At 45.2% G+C, this 21,258-nt stretch overlaps 1 protein-coding gene and 1 long non-coding RNA gene across 2 annotated transcripts; one reads left to right on the forward strand and one right to left on the reverse strand.

Moving 5' to 3' along the window:
- Positions 1–7,048: 7,048 nt before the first annotated feature.
- Positions 7,049–19,476, forward strand: LOC127340989 (uncharacterized). The gene is made up of 5 exons (XM_051366758.1): positions 7,049–7,145; positions 12,683–12,992; positions 18,492–18,610; positions 18,718–18,915; positions 19,021–19,476. Exons 1-5 carry the CDS (start codon positions 7,053–7,055, stop codon positions 19,255–19,257), a joined length of 957 nt encoding a protein of 318 aa, XP_051222718.1. The 5' UTR covers positions 7,049–7,052; the 3' UTR covers positions 19,258–19,476.
- Positions 9,406–11,383, reverse strand: LOC127340990 (uncharacterized). The gene is made up of 3 exons (XR_007875121.2): positions 11,094–11,383; positions 10,840–11,006; positions 9,406–10,376 (listed from the first exon to the last, which is right to left on the reverse strand). It is a non-coding gene; the product is annotated as an uncharacterized lncRNA (long non-coding RNA).
- Positions 19,477–21,258: the final 1,782 nt, after the last annotated feature.

The raw sequence follows: 21,258 nt of genomic DNA on the forward strand, positions 1-21,258 counted from the left end.
ACAAGCAAAGACTACAGCTAACAATTCTTTTTCAGTTGTAACATAATTTCTTTGAGCAGCATCAAAGAGTTTTACTAGCATAATGAATAACATTCAATTTTTTATCTACTCGCTGTCCAAGAACAGCACCTACAGCAAAATCACTAGCATCACACATAATTTCAAAAGGTAAGTTCCAATCAGGAGGTTCAACTATAGGAGCAGTTGTTAAGGCTTTCTTTAGAGTTTCAAAAGCTTCCTTACAATCATCATCAAAAACAAAAGGTACATCTTTTTGAAGAAGATTAGTAAGAGGTTTTGAAATCTTGGAGAAGTCTTTAATAAATCTCCTATAAAACCCAGCATGACCAAGAACAATACGAATACCTTTAACATCCCTGGGATAGGGCATCTTCTCAATTGCTTCAACTTTAGCTCTATCAACTTCAATACCTCTCTCAGAAATTTTATGTCCCAATACAATTCCTTCATTAACCATAAAGTGGCATTTCTCCCAATTAAGAACAAGGTTAGTTTCTTCACATCTCTGCAAAACTTTATCAAGGTTTCGCAAGCAATTATCAAAAGAATTCCCATAGACAGAAAAATCATCCATGAATACCTCTACAATATCCTTGCAAAAACCATGAAAAATAGTAGACATGCATCTTTGAAAAGTAGCAGGAGCATTACATAAACCAAAAGGCATACGTCTATAAGCATATGTTCCATAGGGACAAGTGAAAGTGGTTTTCTCTTGATCCTTAGTTTTAACAACAATTTGTGAAAACCCAGAATAACCATCAAGAAAGCAAAAATGAGTATTCTTAGACAACCTTTCTAACATTTGATCAATAAAAGGTAAAGGGTAATGATCTTTCTTAGTAACCTTATTAACTTTTCGATAATCAATGCACATTCTATACCCTACAACTACTCTTTGAGGGATGAGCTCATCATTATCATTAGGTACAACAGTCATTCCTCCTTTCTTAGGAACACAATGTACAGGACTAACCCATCTACTATCAGCAATAGGATATATAATACCAGCTTCAAGAATTTTTAATACCTCATTCCTTACCACATCCTTCATCTTAGGAATTAGACGACGCTGATGTTCAACAACAGGCTTTGCATCATCTTCCATATTAATGGCATGTTGGCAAATAGAGGGAGAAATCCCATTCAAGTCATCAAGAGTGTAGCCAATAGCTCCTCGGTGTTTCTTCAATATTTCCAATAACCTTTCTTCCTCAATCTCTGAAAGCTTAGAACTAATAATAACAGGATATATTTTCTTATCATCAATATGAGCATATTTAAGATTATCAGGCAATGGTTTTAAATCAAAAACAGGATATTCTTTTGGTGGAAATGTTATACCTAGATCTTCTACCGGTAAATCATGTTTAAGTATAGGTTGACGAAGGAAAATTTCATCAAGCTCATTTCTTTCTTCCCTAAAAACTTCACTCTCACTATTCTCCAAATGTTGCTGCAAAGGATTATTAGGAGCAAGAGCAATAGATGCACACTGTTCAACTCTAAAATCATTATTAGGCGAATCAGCTTTATAAGGAGTTTTGGCAAATTTAGAGAAATTAAACTCATAAGATTCACCAGCAAATTTAGTCAAAATTTTCTCTTTTTTGCAATCTATAATAGCCCCACAAGTATTTAGAAAAGGTCTACCAAAAATGATAGGACAATACTTACTAGCAGCAGAACCAAGTACCAAAAAGTCAGCAGGATATTTAATCTTACCACATAGAACTTCCACATCTCGAACAATACCAATTGGAGAGATAGTTTCTCTATTAGCTAGCCGAATAACCACATCAATATCTTCAAGTTCACAAGAACCAATTTCGTGCATAATCTCTGTGTAAAGCTCATAAGGAATAGCACTAATACTTGCACCAATATCGCATAAACCATAATAACAATGATCACCAATTCTAACTGATAGCATAGGAACACTAGCTTTCCTAGACTTATTAGGATGTGAAACAATATTAGAAGCATCTTCACAGAAAATAATATGACCATCTTCCACATTTTCAGTCACAAGATCTTTAACTATTGCAATAGTAGGTTCAACTTTTATTTGCTCTTCAGGTTCTATAGGTTTCTTTTCACTTTTATTAACCACACTATTTATAACAGAGTACTCCTTCATTTTAGCAGGAAAAGGAGTTTTTCAATATAAGCTTCAGGAATAACATGATCAACAGTTTCAACTACAACACATTTATTTATAGATGAATCAATTTTATCTTTATACGGTTCATGAAACTTATCAAAATTCTTCTTAGGCAATTCATAATGAGAGGCAAAAGCTTTATAAAGATTTGCAGCAACTTGAGAATCAAGACCATAAGTAGCACTCATATTACGAAATTTATCAGTATCCATAAAAGCTTCAATGCATTTATAATCATAATTTATACCTGATTCTCTATCCTTGTCGTTCTCCCATCCTTCAGTATTCTCCTGGATCCGATTAAGAAGGTCCCTTTTAAACTCTTCTTTGTTGCGTGTAAATGATCCAGAACAAAAAGTATCCAGCAAGGTCTTGTCTTGAAAAGAAAGTCTTGCATAGAAATTATCAATGATAACATTACCAGGAAGCTCATGAATGGGGCATTTGAGCATTAAAGACTTCAATCTCCCCCACGCTTGGGTAATACTCTCTCCATCATGAGGCCAAAAATTATATATGCGGTTCCAATCTTTGTGAATTTCACTTGGAGGATAGAACTTAGAATAAAATCGGGGCACAATATCATTCCATTCAACAGAATCCCCATCATCCAGTAATTTATACCAATGCTCCGCTTTACCAGACAGCGATATAGAGAATAGTTTCTTCTTCACTTCATCCATAGCAATACCTGCACACTTGAATAAACCGCATAATTCATGTAAGAACAGTAAATGATCTCCAGGATGGACAGTTCCATCCCCTGTATAACGGTTATCCACAACACGTTCAATAATTTTCATAGGTATTTTGTATGGAACATCTTCCTCACCTGGCGCCTTATCCACTACCTTTGCAGTAGTAGTAGATTTTCCAAATAAAAATTCAAGAGAAGATCTCTCCATAATGAATTATGGCAGCATGCAGAAATAAAATCAGCACTAACAGTAAAAGTTTCCCTTACCAATTCCACTTACCAATAGCGCTTCACTCCCCGGCAACGGCGCCAGAAAATAGTCTTGATGACCCACAAGTATAGGGGGTGTATCGTATTATTTTCAATAAGTAAGAGTGTCGAACCCAACGAGGAGCAGAAGGTGTTGACAAGCAGTTTCGATGAAGGATTCACTGTAAATGCTCACAGATAAGTATTCAGGGGGTTTTAGTGTAACAGATGAATAAAGTATGAGTAAGTAAAGTGCGAGAGGAATAATTGCAGCGAGTGGCCTAATCCTTTTTAGCACAAAGGACAAGCCGGTTTGTTTACTTATAATGACCAAACGTTCTTGAGGACACACGGGTATTTAGTCTAGTGCTTTCGCTTCATATAGCTGATTAATCTTCATTGTTTTGATAAGTGTTGTGTGGGTGAACCTATGCTAATGCACCGCCCTTCCTAGGACTAATACATACTTGTGATTATACCCCTTGCAAGCATCTGCAACTACAAGAAAGTAATTAAGATAAATCTAACCACAGCCTTAAACTCTGAGATCCTGCTATCCCTCCTGCATCGATATACCAATGGGTGTTTAGGTTTCTGTCACTCCGGCAACCCCGCAATTAGCAAACGAGTACAAGATGTATTCCCCTAGGCCCATAAAGGTGAAGTATCATGTAGTCGACGTTCACATGACACCACTAGAAGAATAACACCACAACTTAAATATCATAACATTGAATATTACCCAACATAATTCACTACTAACAATTAGACTTCACCCATGTCCTCAAGAACTAAACGAACTACTCACGAGACATCATATGGAACGTGATCAGAGGTGATATGATGATGGATAACAATCTGAACATACCTTGGTTCAATGGTTTCACTCAATAGCATCAATAACAAGTAGAAATCAATACCGGGAGAGTTTCCCCTATCAAACAATCAAGATACAACCCTAATTGTTACAGCGGTGACGAGGTGCAGCGGTGGAGATGGCGGTGATGATGATGGAGATGATGACGATGGTGATGGAGATGATGTCCAGCTCGATGGCGGTGACGATGGCGTCGATTTCCCCCTCCCGGAGGGAATTTCCCCGGCAGATTTCAGCCTGTCGGAGAGCTCTTTTCTCTCTGGTGTTTTCCGCCCCGCAGAGGCGGCTGTGACTCTTCGCGACTATCCTCTGGAGCTTAGGTTTTCGGGGCGAAGATGTACGCGAAGGAGAGGAGGCTAGAGGGGTCTGTGGGCCTCCTCCTCACAGGGCGCCGCGGCCAGGCCTTGGGCCGCGCCAGCCTATGAGGTGGGCCCATGGCGGCCCTCCTCGGCTCCCCCTTCTGGCTCCCTTCGTCTTCTGGAAAAATAGGATTTTTCATATAAATTTCATCAATTGTTGATCTTCCGAAATATTGCATTCTGACGGCGCTTTTTCCAGCAGAATCCTGACTCCTGTGCGCGATCCTCCAATAACCATGAAACATGCAAAATAGATGAAATAACATAAGTATCATCTCCAAATATGAAATATATCAATGAATAACAGCAAATTATGATATAAAATAGTGATGCAAAATGGACCTGGATGCTCTGCATGGCAGTTGCTCTAGTTCCGCCCGTCAACTTCATTATCTCCAGGTAGTCGATTAACCAGTCCTCACGATCTTGCAAACCATCGAACTTTTTGTAGTTATCGGGTTATTTGAACCCAGAAGGACCCCGAGTTTTGCGAACTCGTCGAGTGAAGCAAGGGATCCCACACATATCTTCTTCGTCTACTTCTGGTGAATACCGACGTTCTCTTCTCTCTTGACGTGCTCTATCGACTCGTGCTTGTGTCGTTGTGTCTCTAGCATCACCTTCTCGTGGAGGATCTCACGCTATCGTGACAGGTCACATCACCTGCTTGTGACCTTGGGGCACTTTCAGATGGTGTGCTTGAGCTTGCAAACACCGTTCCCATGGCTCCGACTCCCGCCATGGCCATTTGATATAGTGCTTCTCTTGGATCTCCAGGAGGTGGCCTACATGCCAATATGAAGGCTTGAGTCGCGTGTATCCAGCTTCCGGTGTTTCGGCGATGATGTTCCCTCTTGTACCTATCGACATAAAGGACATGTCGAGGTTCTGGATCAGATGCTCCCGCTCATTCTTGGGTACACGAGCCAGTCGAGATCTTCCTCTAGCGCGTGATGCTCTATGGTTATCTCCCGAAGTTCCTGATTGTTGACTTAACTCAGCTCTTCGTCTACTCGACGCAGAAGCTGCAGCTTTTCTTTGTTCAAGTATCACTCTTTGTTTTTCAAGCTCTCGTCCAGCACGTGCGAGTCTATATTGATATGCTTGCAGCTCTTCCGCCGTGGCTGTGGTGGTCACTAGCTCTGTGCCATTCATGGCTCTTGATGCTCTATCCCAAGCTGCTTGCGAAATATGAAATTTCTCGCGAGGTGTAGGCCCAACGTATTTATTTCCTAATCCTCGTGTAAGATCAGCGGGATCGATGTATGGATTTCCCAGATCATCGAAAGCCTCCGATGTTTCATCTTCTTGACGACTTGACTCGCCAATTGCACAGACCTGATGGTATATTGTAACTTTGTTTTCCTCTTCAGGGTCAGTGATACCGTCATATAGATCGACGAAGACCTCCCGAATAGAAGTAGATCTGTCGAGGAAGTCAAAGCTGTCGACACTTTCTGAGTCGCTGCTCAGATCTGTGTCTGCATATGACCCGAAGGACATGCCGCCGAACATGTTGGCGAGTTTTCCGCTTGAAGCAGGCTTGGTGAAGCTTGATGGCGAGATCTCTTCGTCGCCTGACTCGAACGATGATGATGATCCCGAGAAATCGGAATCGGCCGCTAACGGTCCCGAGGAAATCGGTACCGCGAGACATGCGATCCTTCTTTCCCGACATGGAAGTGGAAGCTCCCGAACGTCATCTCCATTGGCTCCTCCAGATGGGCATATGCATCCACACGGGCGGGAGGGTGAGGAATAAAATCAACGAGACCAGTTTTGATCTGTTTACCTCTGTACATCGCGTTGCTTGCTACCGATGATGTTGAAGATGTTGTCGATGCCATCGAGATCAGCTCCTTGTCGCCTCCAATTCCCACAGACGGCGCCAATTGACAAGGTATTAACTTGTCAATGCCTACAAGTTGTAGACTAGGGTTTCGCGGAAAGTAGAGGGCAAGTAGATCTCGAAGGTTTCAGCCGAAAAGGTGTTCGACTGCTAAGAACTAGGGTTGTGTTGACAATGATTCAATCCTTTTTTCTCCCTCGGCTCCCCTTTATATAGGAGGTGGACCCGAGGCTTTCGTATCGTACAAGTTACAAAATAGCGAGAGACTCTTTGAGTTCATCTTGTACAATTACAAATCTCTTTATTCCTAATCTATCTACATCTTCATATCGACGTTTTATTGGGCTTCCGGGCTTTATAATCTTCGGGTCATGGGCCTTCAGTAATCCTCGGGTACCTTCTTCGGCAGGCCTATTCGGGATGCCTATGTCACCAACGACCGCGCTCCGGCTGCTGCTCCGACCTGAGATCCCTAGCCACAGCCTCCTGCGCAGGAAACGGTACCTCCTCCACCGCCGGCGTACGAGCTTCCATGGCCGACGCCGGAGTTCATCAACCTCGCCAGCGACGACGAGCAGTAGGCAGCACCTACTTTTATCACGCCTTTATGGTTTTTTATATTTTTTATTAATGTAATTATGACTTTATGAATGGAAAAAAAAATTATGCGTCGTGTCGCTAGAGACACCCGACGTCCCCGACGCGTTTGGGAGTCCGAAATGTGTCGCCCTAACCTCTGCAACCTCCCCATTTACTACCACTCTACTAGCGAACAGCACAAATCAAATCAACAACCCATTGGGGAAGCTAGCGGCGCCGGAGGCGTGAATAAGAAGATGAAGGCAGCCGTCGCCACCGATGTCACCGTCGACCTGGCGGGCCTCGACTGCACCCTTTGCCTTGACCTCCTACGGCCTCCGGTCTTCCAGGTCTCATAACTCCATACCCGCCGTCTTCCTTACCTCGTTTGATCTACCATTGCACTGCAATCCGGATGCCATGCCTGTACCAGACGAGAAGGCCGTGCAGAGCGCAGTACAGTTAGATGTATATGGGGGACAGGGGGAAGGGTTCCCGTATTTTGCGGCTAGGGTTCGCTACACCGGCGGGGGAATGCGGCGAAGGCGGAGGCAGCGGAGTCGGAGCCGTCGCGTGCGCTCGTTGATCCCTTTTTTTTGTTATTGTATATAAAGGGGACCGCGTCATATTTTGAGTTTTTTAGCCAGATGAAATCTTTGCCTTTCCGAACTTGTTGTAGCCAATAGTTTTTTCCGCAAAAGGGAGATCCCCGGTCTGTTCAAATCTATAATCTATAATAACTAAATAGAAGCAACCCACTAAGTGATTTCTCTCAACATGCAAGCATGCCACCTCATCACGTGGGCCCACAAGGATTCTATCTATTTGCCTCCTTTTGAAATTCAGCCGGCCAACACTAGATTAGTTGCCGCACGTTCCCTCTTCCTCTCCCATTGTCTCATTATTGCTACCCTTCTCCTTTCTCTCACTTCCAGATCCTGCGAAAACTACCAGTCCAATTCCATACGTCGGTTGTGTGATGTTTTCTCGGTATATATACTCTCACCAAATGGCACCAACTGGCCCATGCTCATGTATCCAAAGAACTAGGTCATTGTTTTCCTTATCTCCATTTACCTGGGGAGACACCACCGACCATTGACGATTGGTCTTCTCCTCCACTAAGAAAAAAGACACTTCGTCTTCTCCATGCTGTTGGCGACGCCGCACTCGCTTCCCATTCCCCACAATCTTCGACTGCACAGGACATTAATACATGCATTTGACAAGTCTGGGCAGTTTTTCCTATTTAAGTGCCATGCTCCGTCTCAAACGGATGTGTTTAGATCGGCCTCAAGCACATCTCATACTTCTGCCGCTGCTGAGCTCTCCTCTCCAATCCACCACCACTCCCTCTGTGGAGCTCCTTGGCCAATCATGCTCTACTTGCCGTCTCCATACCTGGTGCGTTGTTCCTCTCCCGGCCTGCCTCCCTTTATCCTTCCTGACACAAACATTAACCTGCGTCGATGACATGCTTGCTCTGTACACGTTGCCTGCGGGATCGGCGATGTTGTCCATTGGAAACTTCTCTCCTACCGTTGGCGTGGATGAACCCCGTCCCTGCATACTGCTGCTGCCTGCAGATACATCCATAATCATTTCATTCTAAACCATTGGATTTTGTGTACAATGGGACATTCTTATTTGACATATTCATGGTGCGTACTTCTGTCATAAAAGAAACTGCATTCTTTATTATGAAGGCTTGCTATCATGCTAGCTATGTGCTTGATGAATTGCCTGGCAACAGGGATTGATAATAATTTACGTTGGCTTTTGCAGATGGTGCTTCACTTGAAGTACAGCCGGATTGTGCATGCTCCTTCGTCTCCAAGTGTCACAAGCAGGACGTTTCTAATGATATGAGAGTTTTCTTTGAGAACCAAAATCTTATCTATTTTGTACAATTAGTTTAATTGTCTCATCAGGTCATCCACTAGAATTTTTTTAGAGAATATTGTCCTACTAAAGGATACATATCACTTTGTAAGATTTTGACAGCAGTATCAGATCGAAGACAATGTCAGTGCATACGCCGGTATTGCTCTAGGTAACATGTTGATTTACCTTTTACAGTTTTAGTAATTATCCATCTTCGTGTTAGATTTGGCATCAGGATTGACCCCCTTTCTTTGCAGTCCATGAAATCAAGACCTTCTGATGATTTTTTTTATGCTGGAGATTATTAAAGATTTTCGTAAAAATCTTGAAGTAGCTCCGAACTTGCTTTGACACTTGCACTGTGCTGCGAACTATATATACTATGCTCATATTTTAAGGAACCTAGGCTCAATGAACTGCCGAGGGTTTTGTACAACTATTGATCAATTCTCCATATTGACAGGGTGTTATTTCTGTTCATTTACTAACTAGTTAGCATGTACGTGCAACGCACGTCTTTATCAAAGTAATCATGTGCTTGATATTTTCCAAACTAATGTAATCCAGGATATTAAAATCTCCCCTTGCTCCATTTTGAAGCTAATATTACTTCGTACTCATGATAGCAAATGTATGTTACAGAAGCATGTCAACTAATAGAAATTCAATTCGCCACATGGGAGCATATGCTCCTGCCACCGAAAATAACATTTTGAAATGTCAAAAAAATTCGAACAAAAATTTTCTTGCTTACGTATCAATATTTAACGTGTTGTGTGAAAAATGTTGAGCTTGCAAATGAAGTAGGCCTACCAAAATTTACAAGACATCTCTAGATCTTCATCATATCCAGTGCCACCACTGTCGACTTGTGCCCCTCTTGGCTCTTGCTTCACCTCTCCACCAGTGAGCACGACGGTCCTGTTCACAGCAAGTGCATCGTCCATGAATTGAGCCACTCACTGACCAGATGTATCCTAGTAGCTTGAAGCAAATAGTGCAGTCCTACTTGGTGACCTCAGGTGGTGAACTTGTTGTCAGGGCCATCAGTCAGATGCACCAGCTCCAGTGAACATGAAGACAAAGATGACCACAATTTGAAGAGTGAAATTTGAAAACGGTAGTGCTAATAATCAATATGCACATGTTACTGCAGATAGTATTTAACATGAGCAATGAATTCTAAGGAATACATCTGAAAAGAAAATTCATTCTTTCGTTCTACATATGAATACAATAAACCAGCAAATGATCTAACTCATCTGTAAACTGAGGTATATCTACATGTTTAAAATATATAATAATGATGCTACATAGCCACATCCGATTGATCTGTAAAGGCATTGTACTTAAAGATTTGAATTTATTATGTGAGACAAAATATTTAACAGCTGAAGTACCATGTGATTCATTAGGTACATACTCTAGTCTAGCACTAAGAGGAATGCCAAAAAGTAAATGGCATACATACATAGAAGGGAGCATAGGTGGTGGTAGTGAAGGAAGTTGGATGTCATACCTTACACTGGATATAATAATCCTGGGGTCCTGGCCCAATCAAGCGGCTCCAATCAAGCGGCTTTGGTGAGACCGATACCAATGTCCCCATCTCACTTAACCTTTAGGCGAGGATCAGTACCATTGGGTGAACTGGAAAAAGTGTGAAATTGCCTGCTCTCTAACTCCTATTTGTGCTTCTGCATATTTGTAGAACACCATTAGACTCTTCAGTTTTAATGTTCGGAGCTACACTGGAATTTGCATGTTTCCTATCGGCCTTTTGGTCCTTTGAAATGTGCACATAGTTGGAGTCTCAGACAGCAAAACTGAAGAAAATGAAGCAAAACAAACTTGCCCACCGACATGATGGTATCTGCAAACTAATAATAAACTGAAAGTACAAACGTGAGTACATTCCTTTAGCAACAATTTTATGCAACGGAGTATAGTTACACCTCCTAACACTTAAATACCAAAATCCAGAACTTAAGCAAAGTGCCAAGAGATTATAATTCTAAATCAGAAAATAGAAGCATGAATGCATCACAGCCATACACATAGTTGCCCTTATCAAAGCCACACACACAACCATGTTGCTTCAATAGTTATGCCATGATATCAAGCAATACTTCAGACCAGAAAAGATAAACAGAACCACACCTTAGTGTTGGGTCCAGGAGAGCCAACCCGGCGACGGGTTGAGCGGTGAGCCGGTGATAGAGGCTAGGTAGCTGAAGAGGTCGGTCAACCTGCCGCTGGTGACGAACGCAAAGACGTTGTCCAGCTCGACATGGCTGGGGGTCGGAGCATTTGCCCGAGTAGCCCATCTGCACAAGCTCGAGCGCGAAGAAAGAATTCAAAATTAGAAGCTTTAGAGAGAAATTAGGGAGAATATCGACCTGGCTGCTGCTCACCCACAAGCCACATCCTGCGCCCCCTGCACTCTCTCCAGATGTGGCGGCACGACCTGTGTCTCCGCCTCTGCTGCCTCAGACTGGGGCTGCACCAGGGAGGAGGCACAAACGGCAACGTGGAGGAGGCGCGTGGGTGGACAACAATGAAGGAGGTCGGGACTTAGGGGCGGCGGCTTGGATGGGGCGTGGAGGCGAGGTTGCAAAACTCGTGAGGAAGAGGACCGATTTAGGGGAATCGTTTCCCTGTTGTTCCGTGATTTGGGCGTTCCGAAAGTCTCCAGCCAGATTTTTCGAAAAATAAGCGTGGGGGAGATGCTGTTAGCTGAAATTGTGGGTGGGGAGAATAAATCATCGTGGGCCGTGTGATGTAAATGATGGACGTTTCAGATTCAATTTTCCAACGGCACTTCGTGCCTTTATAAGTAGTAGAGATTAATGGTGTTGTAAATAATCTCCCAATGTGCAGTCCAAAAAGCTCTTCTAAATTTTAGGGTAGGGCGATGGATTATTGGCGATGTAAATAAGAATTCACGACTTTGCATGTAGAAAAATAATCCAGCAATGTGTCTTTTGGTTTTTAATTTTCCTCCAACTCTTATTTCTGTAAAATATGCTAGACCATGATTCTCACCGCACTGTATCCAAAGTTGTACAATATTTTCATAACCTTTTCCAGGCCATGCTACATTATATATTTAGATAATCTTTCAACATTTTTTATTTGCCATATTTCCTCCGAAATGGTCCCGCTGCAACGCGCGGGGTATCTTTTAGTATTTTGAGTTTTTTAGCCAGGTGAAATCTTTGCCTTTCCGAACTTGTTGTAGCCAATAGTTTTTTCCGCAAAAGGGAGATCCCCGGCCTGTTCAAATTTCAGATGTGTTAAGTAGCTTGAGCGCTCATCCATGTCTTACGATCTGGATGGTTCACAAGTTAGCATCAGATTTAGTACCTTGCTGGGCACTTCATTTTGATAGTAACTGGCAGGCAGTGAGTACTGTTGGACAAAGTTAGTTCTGTACTAATCTCCACATTGGTCACAGTTTCTGAATCTATTGCTGTAAGATCTTTGAGGCCCATGGCACCCAAGTTCTTCGCTGTCAATGACATATCCCAACTTACAAAATGTATTTGGTAAAATGGTGCTGCTTAGCTTTGCCTTGATTGATATTTCGTTCCAACTCCGCAACCTCCTCCAGACATTCTTCAAGATCTGAAGTATTTTTCATTCCTAGCTTTCAATGAAATATTCAAAATTTCCTTAACAGTCTCCCTCATGACCTTGGTATGCATTGTCGCTACCTAGGAGTGACCATACAATCAGTTAAATTGCCTTTTGTCAGAAAATTTTGCCTACCAAGCAGTCACTCGTTTCTATATGTTCTAATGCAAATTATAGCTTTGTAACGATGTATCCTTTTTTATCTGTAACTGTACTTCATTGTTTTCTTGTTGAAACATTGTACGGTGATTAATCAACCAAATTTTACATGGTGTATGTTTTTTACTTTTGTGCATGTTCAGCACTCTATATTTTTCTCAAATTACCAGTATCATCAAGCATGGCCTATTCCCTTCATGATTTACAGTGTGCCGCTGGTCATGTTATTTGTTCGACCTGCTATGAGAAGCTCCTGGAGAAAGACTATTGCCAGCTGTGCTCGGTCAGCGCCAGCTACAGCAGGTGCTTTGCAGTAGAGCGTGTCCTGCAGTCTGTCAAGGTCCGATGCTCCAATGCTGGGTATGGATGCATGGCCAAGATGCCCTACTATGAGATTCAGGATCACGAGATGAACTGCCTGAAAGGATTTTGTGACTTCAGTGGGTCAAACATCGTGCAGTCCATGCCCCTGCACCATGGGTTACCAACGGACTGCTACACACTTGTGATCCCAAAGGTTTCTTGTTAGCAGCTCTTCTACTGCCGCACAGGGTGAAGGCAACACGGGTCCAGCGTTACGACCCACAAGGCCCTCGAGGGACATCAGGCCCAACCGTCGCCACTGTGGGCCGGAGTGGACCAAGTGAGGCCACCCGTCTCTTGCCCCTGCTACAAGACTACAGTGGGTTGCTGTCGAGGACGGCATCCAGAGGATCACGAACGACGACGGCGGCGGCTACTTCCTGTAATAGGATAGTTCATCTCCACGGAGAAACTTGTATCTGGGGCTATGCCTTGAATCTCGTAGCCACTTGTGAGAATCTATAGAGAGATCTACCGATACCCTAACATCTGGTATCAGATTGCCAATCGATCCCCCCAAATCCAATATCCCCACCACCAAAATTAGGGAAACCCGCAGGTTTACCTCAGATCACCGCCGCCTACTGGATGCCATGGATCCAGCGCTCAAGGCGTACTTGGACGGCATGCGGGCGGATGCGGCCGCACTGCAGGCGTCGATCGACGCTGTCCAGGCCAAGCAAGACGACATGGCGAACCAGATCGAGTACCAGTCCACGCACCTGCTCGATCTGAGCGGCTGGAAGCCGGAACTGGAGGAGCGCTTCGCCAGGCTCGAGACCACCGTCGCCGAACTCCAGCGAGCGCAGTCGGGCCACGCGACTGCGCCTAACGCGACCCTTCATCAAGCGCAGCCGCCATCCGCGGCAGCTGCGAGTGGATCGGGAGTTACTTTCTCCAACCCCCTCTTCGTCGCTGACGGAGCGATCCACGGGCCAGATGGCCGCCGCGAGGACATCAAACCCGGGGGTTTTCCGGCGGTGATTCTCGGGTCACCGTCGGTACCTCCGGTCAAGGGTACGCACTTCCTCCAGACACCAACAACCAATGATTCCGACATGCAACTTGTTAGCAGCCAAATTTTAGCGGGTCTAGGTTCCAATGCTCCCCACTTCCCTTTTCCACCATTTACCGGCGATAACCCTAACCTCTGGGTAACATTAGCGGAGCAGTATTTCGCTATGTTCGCTATTCATGAGTCATATTGGGTCACCATGGGCATTTTGCATTTCTCAGGGGCGGCTGGTATTTGGTTGCAATCTGTTAGGAAGAAAATAGCATCTCTGGATTGGATTTCATTCACATCTTTGTTGTGCACTAGGTTTGGAAGGGATCGTCACCAGTTGCTTATTAGGCAATTTTACACCATTAAGCAAACTAGCACTGTGGCAGATTACATAGAAAGATTTGATGTCCTTATGAATCATCTAGTTTCTTATTCAGATACAACTCACCCATATTATTTCTTGACTCGTTTTATTGAGGGACTCCGGGCTGATATTCGTTCCGTGGTCATGGTGCAAAGACCTACGGACCTGGATACTGCATGCTCACTGGCGCTGCTCCAAGAGGAGGTTGCAGAGGGAGAAGCCGTGTCACCCCCAAGGCAGATTGAGCATCGTTATCTCCGCTTTCCAGCAAAATCGGTGCAATCTCACATGTCATCTGCAACACCAAGCCCTTCAAGCAAATCAGTTGACAGTAGAGGAATGGATTCAGCACGTAGCAGTACCAACCAGGACAGGATAACTGCCTTGAGAAATTACCGCAGAGCTAAGGGCCTCTGTTTTAAATGTGGTGAGAAATGGGGTCATGAACATGTGTGCCCATCCACTGTACAGATGCACATTGTCGAGGAATTGTGGGCGATGTTTTCTCAGGAAGAGCTCACAGGAGTTGAGGGTCCAGATTCTAGTTCGGAAGAAGTGGAAACAGCATGTTCCATCTCAATCCATGCACTCACAGGGTTATCGGCAGGAACTTCTGGCGTGATTCAACTTCAAGCTTTCATTAACAACCATGAAGTCTTGCTGCTAGTTGACTCAGGGAGCTCTACCTCTTTCATCAACCGACAGTTGGCCTCTAAGCTAAATGCTAGTCAACCTCTGCCAACTGCTTGCCGTGTCAACGTCGCAGATGGGTCACAACAGCGCTGTTCAGAATATATACCTAAATGCCAATGGTCATCTCAAGGGCATCAATTCCACACCGACCTCAAGATAATTACACTGGGCGCCTTTGATGTCATCTTAGGCATGGATTGGCTGGAGAAGCACAACCCTCATATCGATTGGGTAGAAAAGACTTTAACTATGCAGACAAGTGAGGGAGAAAAATTTCTGCAAGGGCACCGTAACCACCAAATTCAGTGTGCAGCCATCTCAGCAGATGAATTGGCAACAATATGTCGACAGGGATCTGTGGCGCATCTCATCCATGTTTATTCTCTGAATGAGGATGCCAGAACTGAAGAAATAACACCAGCAGAAATTCAGTCAGTTATAGCCCAGTTCTCAGAGGTTTTTGAGGAACCCACAGGCTTACCACCTCGGCGAGCCTGTGACCACAAGATTCCCCTGATTCAGGGCGCACAACCAGTCAACACACGTGCATACCGTCACAAACCTGAACTCAAGTCGGAGATTGACAAACAAGTGCAAGAATTGCTTGAAGCTGGGATTATACAACGCAGCACCAGCCAATTCTCCTCCCCAGCAATCCTTGTCAAGAAAAAGGACGGCACCTGGCGTCTATGTATCGACTACCGTGCCCTAAATTCCATGACAGTCGTTCACAAATTTCCAGTCCCCGTGATCGACGAGCTGCTTGACGAGCTGTCAGGAGCCTGTTGGTTCTCTAGAATGGATTTGAGGGCCGGCTATCACCAAATTCGGCTGGCACCTAGCGAGGAGTTTAAGACAGCATTCCAAACTCATGCAGGCCATTGGGAGTACACAGTTATGCCCTTCGGACTGGCTGGAGCGCCGGCGACCTTCTTAGGCGCAATGAATGATACTTTGCAGCCGTTGCTCAGGAAATGTGTAGTGGTATTTTTTGATGATATCTTGGTATACAGTCGTAGCCTTCCTGAGCACATTCTGCACCTGAACCAAGTACTGCAACTCCTCAAGAAAGATGATTGGAAAGTTAAGAAGTCTAAATGTGCATTCGGGCAGCAGCAGATAGCATACTTGGGTCACACCATCAACAATACCGGTGTTTCTTCTGACCCTGACAAGATCATCAAAGTGGCTAAATGGCCCACTCCCACATCCAGCAAGGATGTCAGAAGCTTCTTAGGCTTAGCTGGGTATTACCGAAAATTCGTCAAGCACTTTGGTATAATTGCCAGACCCCTCTTTAATCTGCTGAAAAAGAATACCCCCTTTCTCTGGACAGAGGCCACTGAAGAAGCTTTCCAATTACTGAAACAAAGTTTGGTCGAGGCACCTGTGCTTAAGTTACCTGACTTCAGTAGAAAGTTCGTGATCGACACGGACGCCTGTGACACAGGAGTGGGCGCAGTATTGCAACAAGATGGACACCCAATCGCCTATATGAGCAAACCTCTCAGCCCCAAAAACCGTGGCCTCTCCACATATGAGAAAGAGTGTATCGCAATTCTGATGGCAGTTGAGCAGTGGAGAGCATACTTACAACATCAAGAATTCTTGATACGCACAGACCAGAAAAGTCTGGTGCACTTGGAGGAACAACGACTAACAACTGTTTGGCAGCAAAAAGCTTTTACAAAACTCCTGGGGCTCCAATTCAAAATTTGCTACCGCAAAGGTCCAGAGAATAGAGCCGCTGACGCCCTTTCTCGCCGGCAGCACCCGGAACTAGCGACATTAAACACTATCACAGAAGTGCAACCAGTTTGGCTCGATGAGGTGCAAGCTAGTTATGCCCAGAACAAACATGCCCTCAATTGGATTCGCAAGCTGCAACAAGGACCTGATCCTAAGGGAAGATTCTCATGGATGAATAACATGTTGTATTTCCGCAAGCGAATCTGGCTAGGTGGCTCACCAGAAATACAACAGAAAATTCTAGCTGCTTTCCATGCAAGCAAGATTGGTGGCCATTCAGGGTTCCCAGCTACCTATGCACGTCTTCGACGCCTTTTTGCCTGGCCAAAAATGAAAAAGCAAACTAAGGAGTTCGTGCAAACTTGCCTCATCTGCCAACAGGCAAAGCCAGACAGAAGCAAATACCCGGGTCTCCTTGAGCCACTACCCACACCAGACGCTGCATGGCAGACAGTAACGATGGATTTTATCGAGGGACTCCCGACATCTGGAACTGCCAACAGCATTATGGTAGTAGTCGACAAGTATACTCGTTATGCACACTTCATTCCACTCCACCATCCATTTACAGCAGCTAAAGTAGCAGCAGCGTATATGACCAATGTCTTCAAACTACACAGCCTCCCTAAGGTAATGATTTCCGACAGAGACCCTATCTTTACAAGCAGATTCTGGAAAGAGCTCTTTCAATTGCTAGGTAGCGAGTTGAGAATGAGTTCCGCTTATCATCCACAAACGGATGGGCAATCTGAGCGCGTCAACCAGTGCCTCGAGATCTATCTCCGATGCTTTACACATGCCTGCCCTACCAAATGGAGTCAATACCTGGCATTTGCAGAGTACTGGTATAATACTAGCTACCATTCGGCAATACAAATGTCACCATTTGTTGCACTGTACGGCCATGAGCCAAGGCATTGGGGGCTAGATTCCAGCTACACCTGTTCTGCACCTTCTCTTGAGGAATGGTTGGATGAACGCAAACACATTCAACTAGTGCTGCAACAGAATCTGCACCGGGCCAGACAATATATGAAGAACCAAGCTGACAAGAAGAGGACAGAGCGCAAGTTTGAGCTGCGGGATGAAGTTTTTGTCAAACTACAACCCTATGTGCAGTCGTCAGTGTTGCGCCGCTCCAACCAGAAGTTGGCTTTCCGCTACTTCGGACCATACAGTGTGATCAAAATCATTAATCCAGTTGCTTATGAGCTCGCTCTGCCCCAGGGATCAAAAGTACACCCAGTATTTCACGTCTCCCAGCTGCGCAAGGTTCTAAAACCAGGTACGCCCATTGCCACTAAGCTTCCTGATAATACTGACCGTGTCTACAACCCTGTGAAGATATTGGCACATCGCTGGCGGCAGACGCCGACTGGACGGCGGGAACAAGTGCAAGTGCAGTGGCCTCCAGATTGCGAGCTGGACATCACCTGGGAAGATAAAGTCGAGCTGCAGACAAGATTCCCTGATTCAGTGGCTTGGGGGCAAGCCATAGCTCAAGGGGGGAGGGATGTTAGCAGCTCTTCTACTGCCGCACAGGGTGAAGGCAACACGGGTCCAGCGTTACGACCCACAAGGCCCTCGAGGGACATCAGGCCCAACCGTCGCCACTGTGGGCCGGAGTGGACCAAGTGAGGCCACCCGTCTCTTGCCCCTGCTACAAGACTACAGTGGGTTGCTGTCGAGGACGGCATCCAGAGGATCACGAACGACGACGGCGGCGGCTACTTCCTGTAATAGGATAGTTCATCTCCACGGAGAAACTTGTATCTGGGGCTATGCCTTGAATCTCGTAGCCACTTGTGAGAATCTATAGAGAGATCTACCGATACCCTAACATTTCTCCATCCGTAAGAATGAACATCAGTATCAACAATCATGAGAGCAAGATCGGCAATCGTGAGGACAAGAGGATGCATGATAAGAAGACTTCAAATTGTGATAATAAGAGTTCAACGGTATGGCATAGCAAGAGTAGAAAAATTAGGAAAGCTCCGATCCAGCCATTTCCTAGTATTGAACTTGTCTGCTAAAGGCTTCTCCTGTTATTGTTTATGAAATGCAGAGATCTGTTGTGAAGATGGGTCCCTGTGGAGGTGGTGGTGGCAATGCTTGGAAGATGGACATGTGTGGCATCAACCGCATTGTGAAGGTGGTTGTCCGCCACGGCACCGCGGTTGATGCCATGTCGGTGTTCTATGAGCAGGAAGGCCAGGAGAAGAAGACCAAGCTCTGGGGAGGAACTGGAGGAAAACGCTCAGAGGTATAAGTTACAACTTGCAACCCATCACATTCTTGTTGAGAGATGTCACAGTGTCACTTCATGCAGTGACTTGATAGCGATAAATTTTCATTTTGGCATGTCTAGATCTGCCTGAAGCCGGGCGAGTATTTGACAAGTGTCAAAGGCCACTACGGCTTGTACAACAACTGGTTCGTCATACGGTCGCTCACTTTCGTGAGCAACCGTCGCAATTTCGGGCCATATGGGAAGGAGGAAGGGTCGCCATTCAAGCTCCCTGCGACTGGTGGAAAGATCATTGGCTTCCACGGGCGCTCCGGTGGCCTCCTGGACGCTCTTGGCACCTATGTCAAGATGGGCTAGCTGTTTAACTTCTGTACAATGATGGGGGGAGGGAGTCGGGACTTAAGATGCTATGTAATGCTTAATCTAGCCAGATGCTTCTTCTAAACTCTGTTATGTAGCAACGCATTACTTTTGCTTCTGCTGTGACTTGTCAGTTGATGAATGAACAGTCCTTTAGAGTGACTGCGGAACTTATATTTGATGCTTCAAAACCTGGTGATGGTCCTCTTATTTCAATCGTATGCATGCCGTTATCTTGAATCTGGATTAGCCAGTTCATGCTGATGTTCTGAAAAAACAAGCCATATCCCTTTTTTTTATTCACTAATTCACGATTGTCGATAACCATAATAAGGTCAGGGAGCAGCCGAACAGGGTGCCAAGTATGCTGAATTGCTGAGCTCAAGGCCCGTCCTTGGACTGTAGGGATTTCATAAGATTTTTGCGGGATTTCTATCCTTCAATATATTTTCGTATCAATTGTCTTCGGATAAATGTTACTCCTTCCGTTCGGATTAAATGGACGCAAGTGAATGTCGTTTTCAGCGAGTACTCCTTTAGAAAAACAGTTTGGATCAGGTCGATTGAAAACGTTATGCATTAAATTTATATGACACAATTCCATAGGGATCATCCCGTCCAGTCTCTTTGTTAGACTAGTCGTGCAGAAATGATGCATTTTTCCCATATTTTTTCATGTGTTTTGTCCAAACAAATGTTCCTGCAACTTTATTGTGTTTTGACCTGAAGAAAAAACTTTATTGTGTTTTGAGTTTTCTATGGACATGTTTGGTAGCCTGGGCATCCCTTGGCTCGCATGGGGAGTCCAGTTTTTGGCTTGTTTGATTTCCTGGGCTCCTCCACGGTGTTGCATCGCATGCTTTTTGAAGCAGCTCCGGGCCCGGGCGAGGAGAAACGCTCGAATCGGCCATTTCTAGCAAGCCATCCAAATCTCGCAGGGAGCTGATGCAAATTTCCTGGGCTCCTCCACGGTGTTGCATCGCATGCTTTTTGAAGCAGCTCCGGGCCAGGGCGAGGAGAAACGTTCGAATCGGCCGTTTCCAGCGAGGCATCCAAATCTCGCGACGCATGAACGGGAACAAGGAGGGGGATGGCGCGAGCTGCGTCGCGCATCGGCGAAAAGTGAAAAGGGGGCGCGAAAGATATCGTCACCTCCCGCTGCGCCCCATCGTCTATTTCAACCCCCTCGCCCACTATCCCCCCGAATTTCGAGTTCCACCTCCCGTTGGCAAGCTGGTAAGCGGCACACAGATCTCCGTTGGGCGACAACGACGGTGGCGACGAAGGCGGCGGCGACTGCATCTCGGCGACTTCATCTTCTTCCTCGTGCTTCACTTCTTCACCTTCAACGATGTGACGCCCCGGAACCGGTATCCTGAGGATTCCAGCGATCCCGCCGAAATCCGCACGATATCGATTCTAAGACGCCCTCCGACACGACGTGCGCGACGAGTCACACACGTGATGTCAGAGGAATTAACACGAGCGGTAACATTACAACAGGATTACAATAGAGCCCACAAGATACATATATTACAACAACGACTCCAACGAGTCAAGATACAAATATACAATTCAAAGATCCAAATCATACAGAAGATCGAATACGTCCGAGTACGGACAAGATACAAATTGGACTAAGAGTCCTGAAGATAACCAGTGGCGTCCATAACCCTGCCCAGGCCAAGCCGGAAGGGTAACCTTGCTAACGTCGCCATCTCGTACCTGTCAAAGTCGGACCATCGGTTGCCGACAAAAGGGAGGAAGCAAAAGAGAAAGAGGAAAGGCGAGAGTAAGTACCAAGGAACGAACTTCGGCACGTACTTAGCGAGACTAGAAATGGCTATGCTCGCCGGACGAGTATAAATATATACCGCCTGGGGCGATATGGTAGGTTTAGCGGCAGCAAAACTATAACCAATAGAGACACGCTACAACATCCGTCTAATCAGAGAAGATAAGAGAGCGCACAAGGTAACAGATAAATACTACACAAAC

The sequence above is a fragment of the Lolium perenne genome, chromosome 3 (genome assembly GCF_019359855.2).
Source record: "Lolium perenne isolate Kyuss_39 chromosome 3, Kyuss_2.0, whole genome shotgun sequence".
Classification (NCBI taxonomy): Eukaryota; Viridiplantae; Streptophyta; class Magnoliopsida; order Poales; family Poaceae; genus Lolium; species Lolium perenne.

Excerpts from the sequence above, each read along its gene's own strand:
- LOC127340989 (XM_051366758.1), top strand. The coding sequence starts at position 7,053 with ATGAAGGCAGCCGTCGCCACCGATGTCACCGTCGACCTGGCGGGCCTC. Across the intron at positions 18,611-18,717 it reads GTGATAATAAGAGTTCAACG|AGATCTGTTGTGAAGATGGG; the intron begins GTATGGCATAGC and ends TATGAAATGCAG. Across the intron at positions 18,916-19,020 it reads CTGGAGGAAAACGCTCAGAG|ATCTGCCTGAAGCCGGGCGA; the intron begins GTATAAGTTACA and ends TGGCATGTCTAG.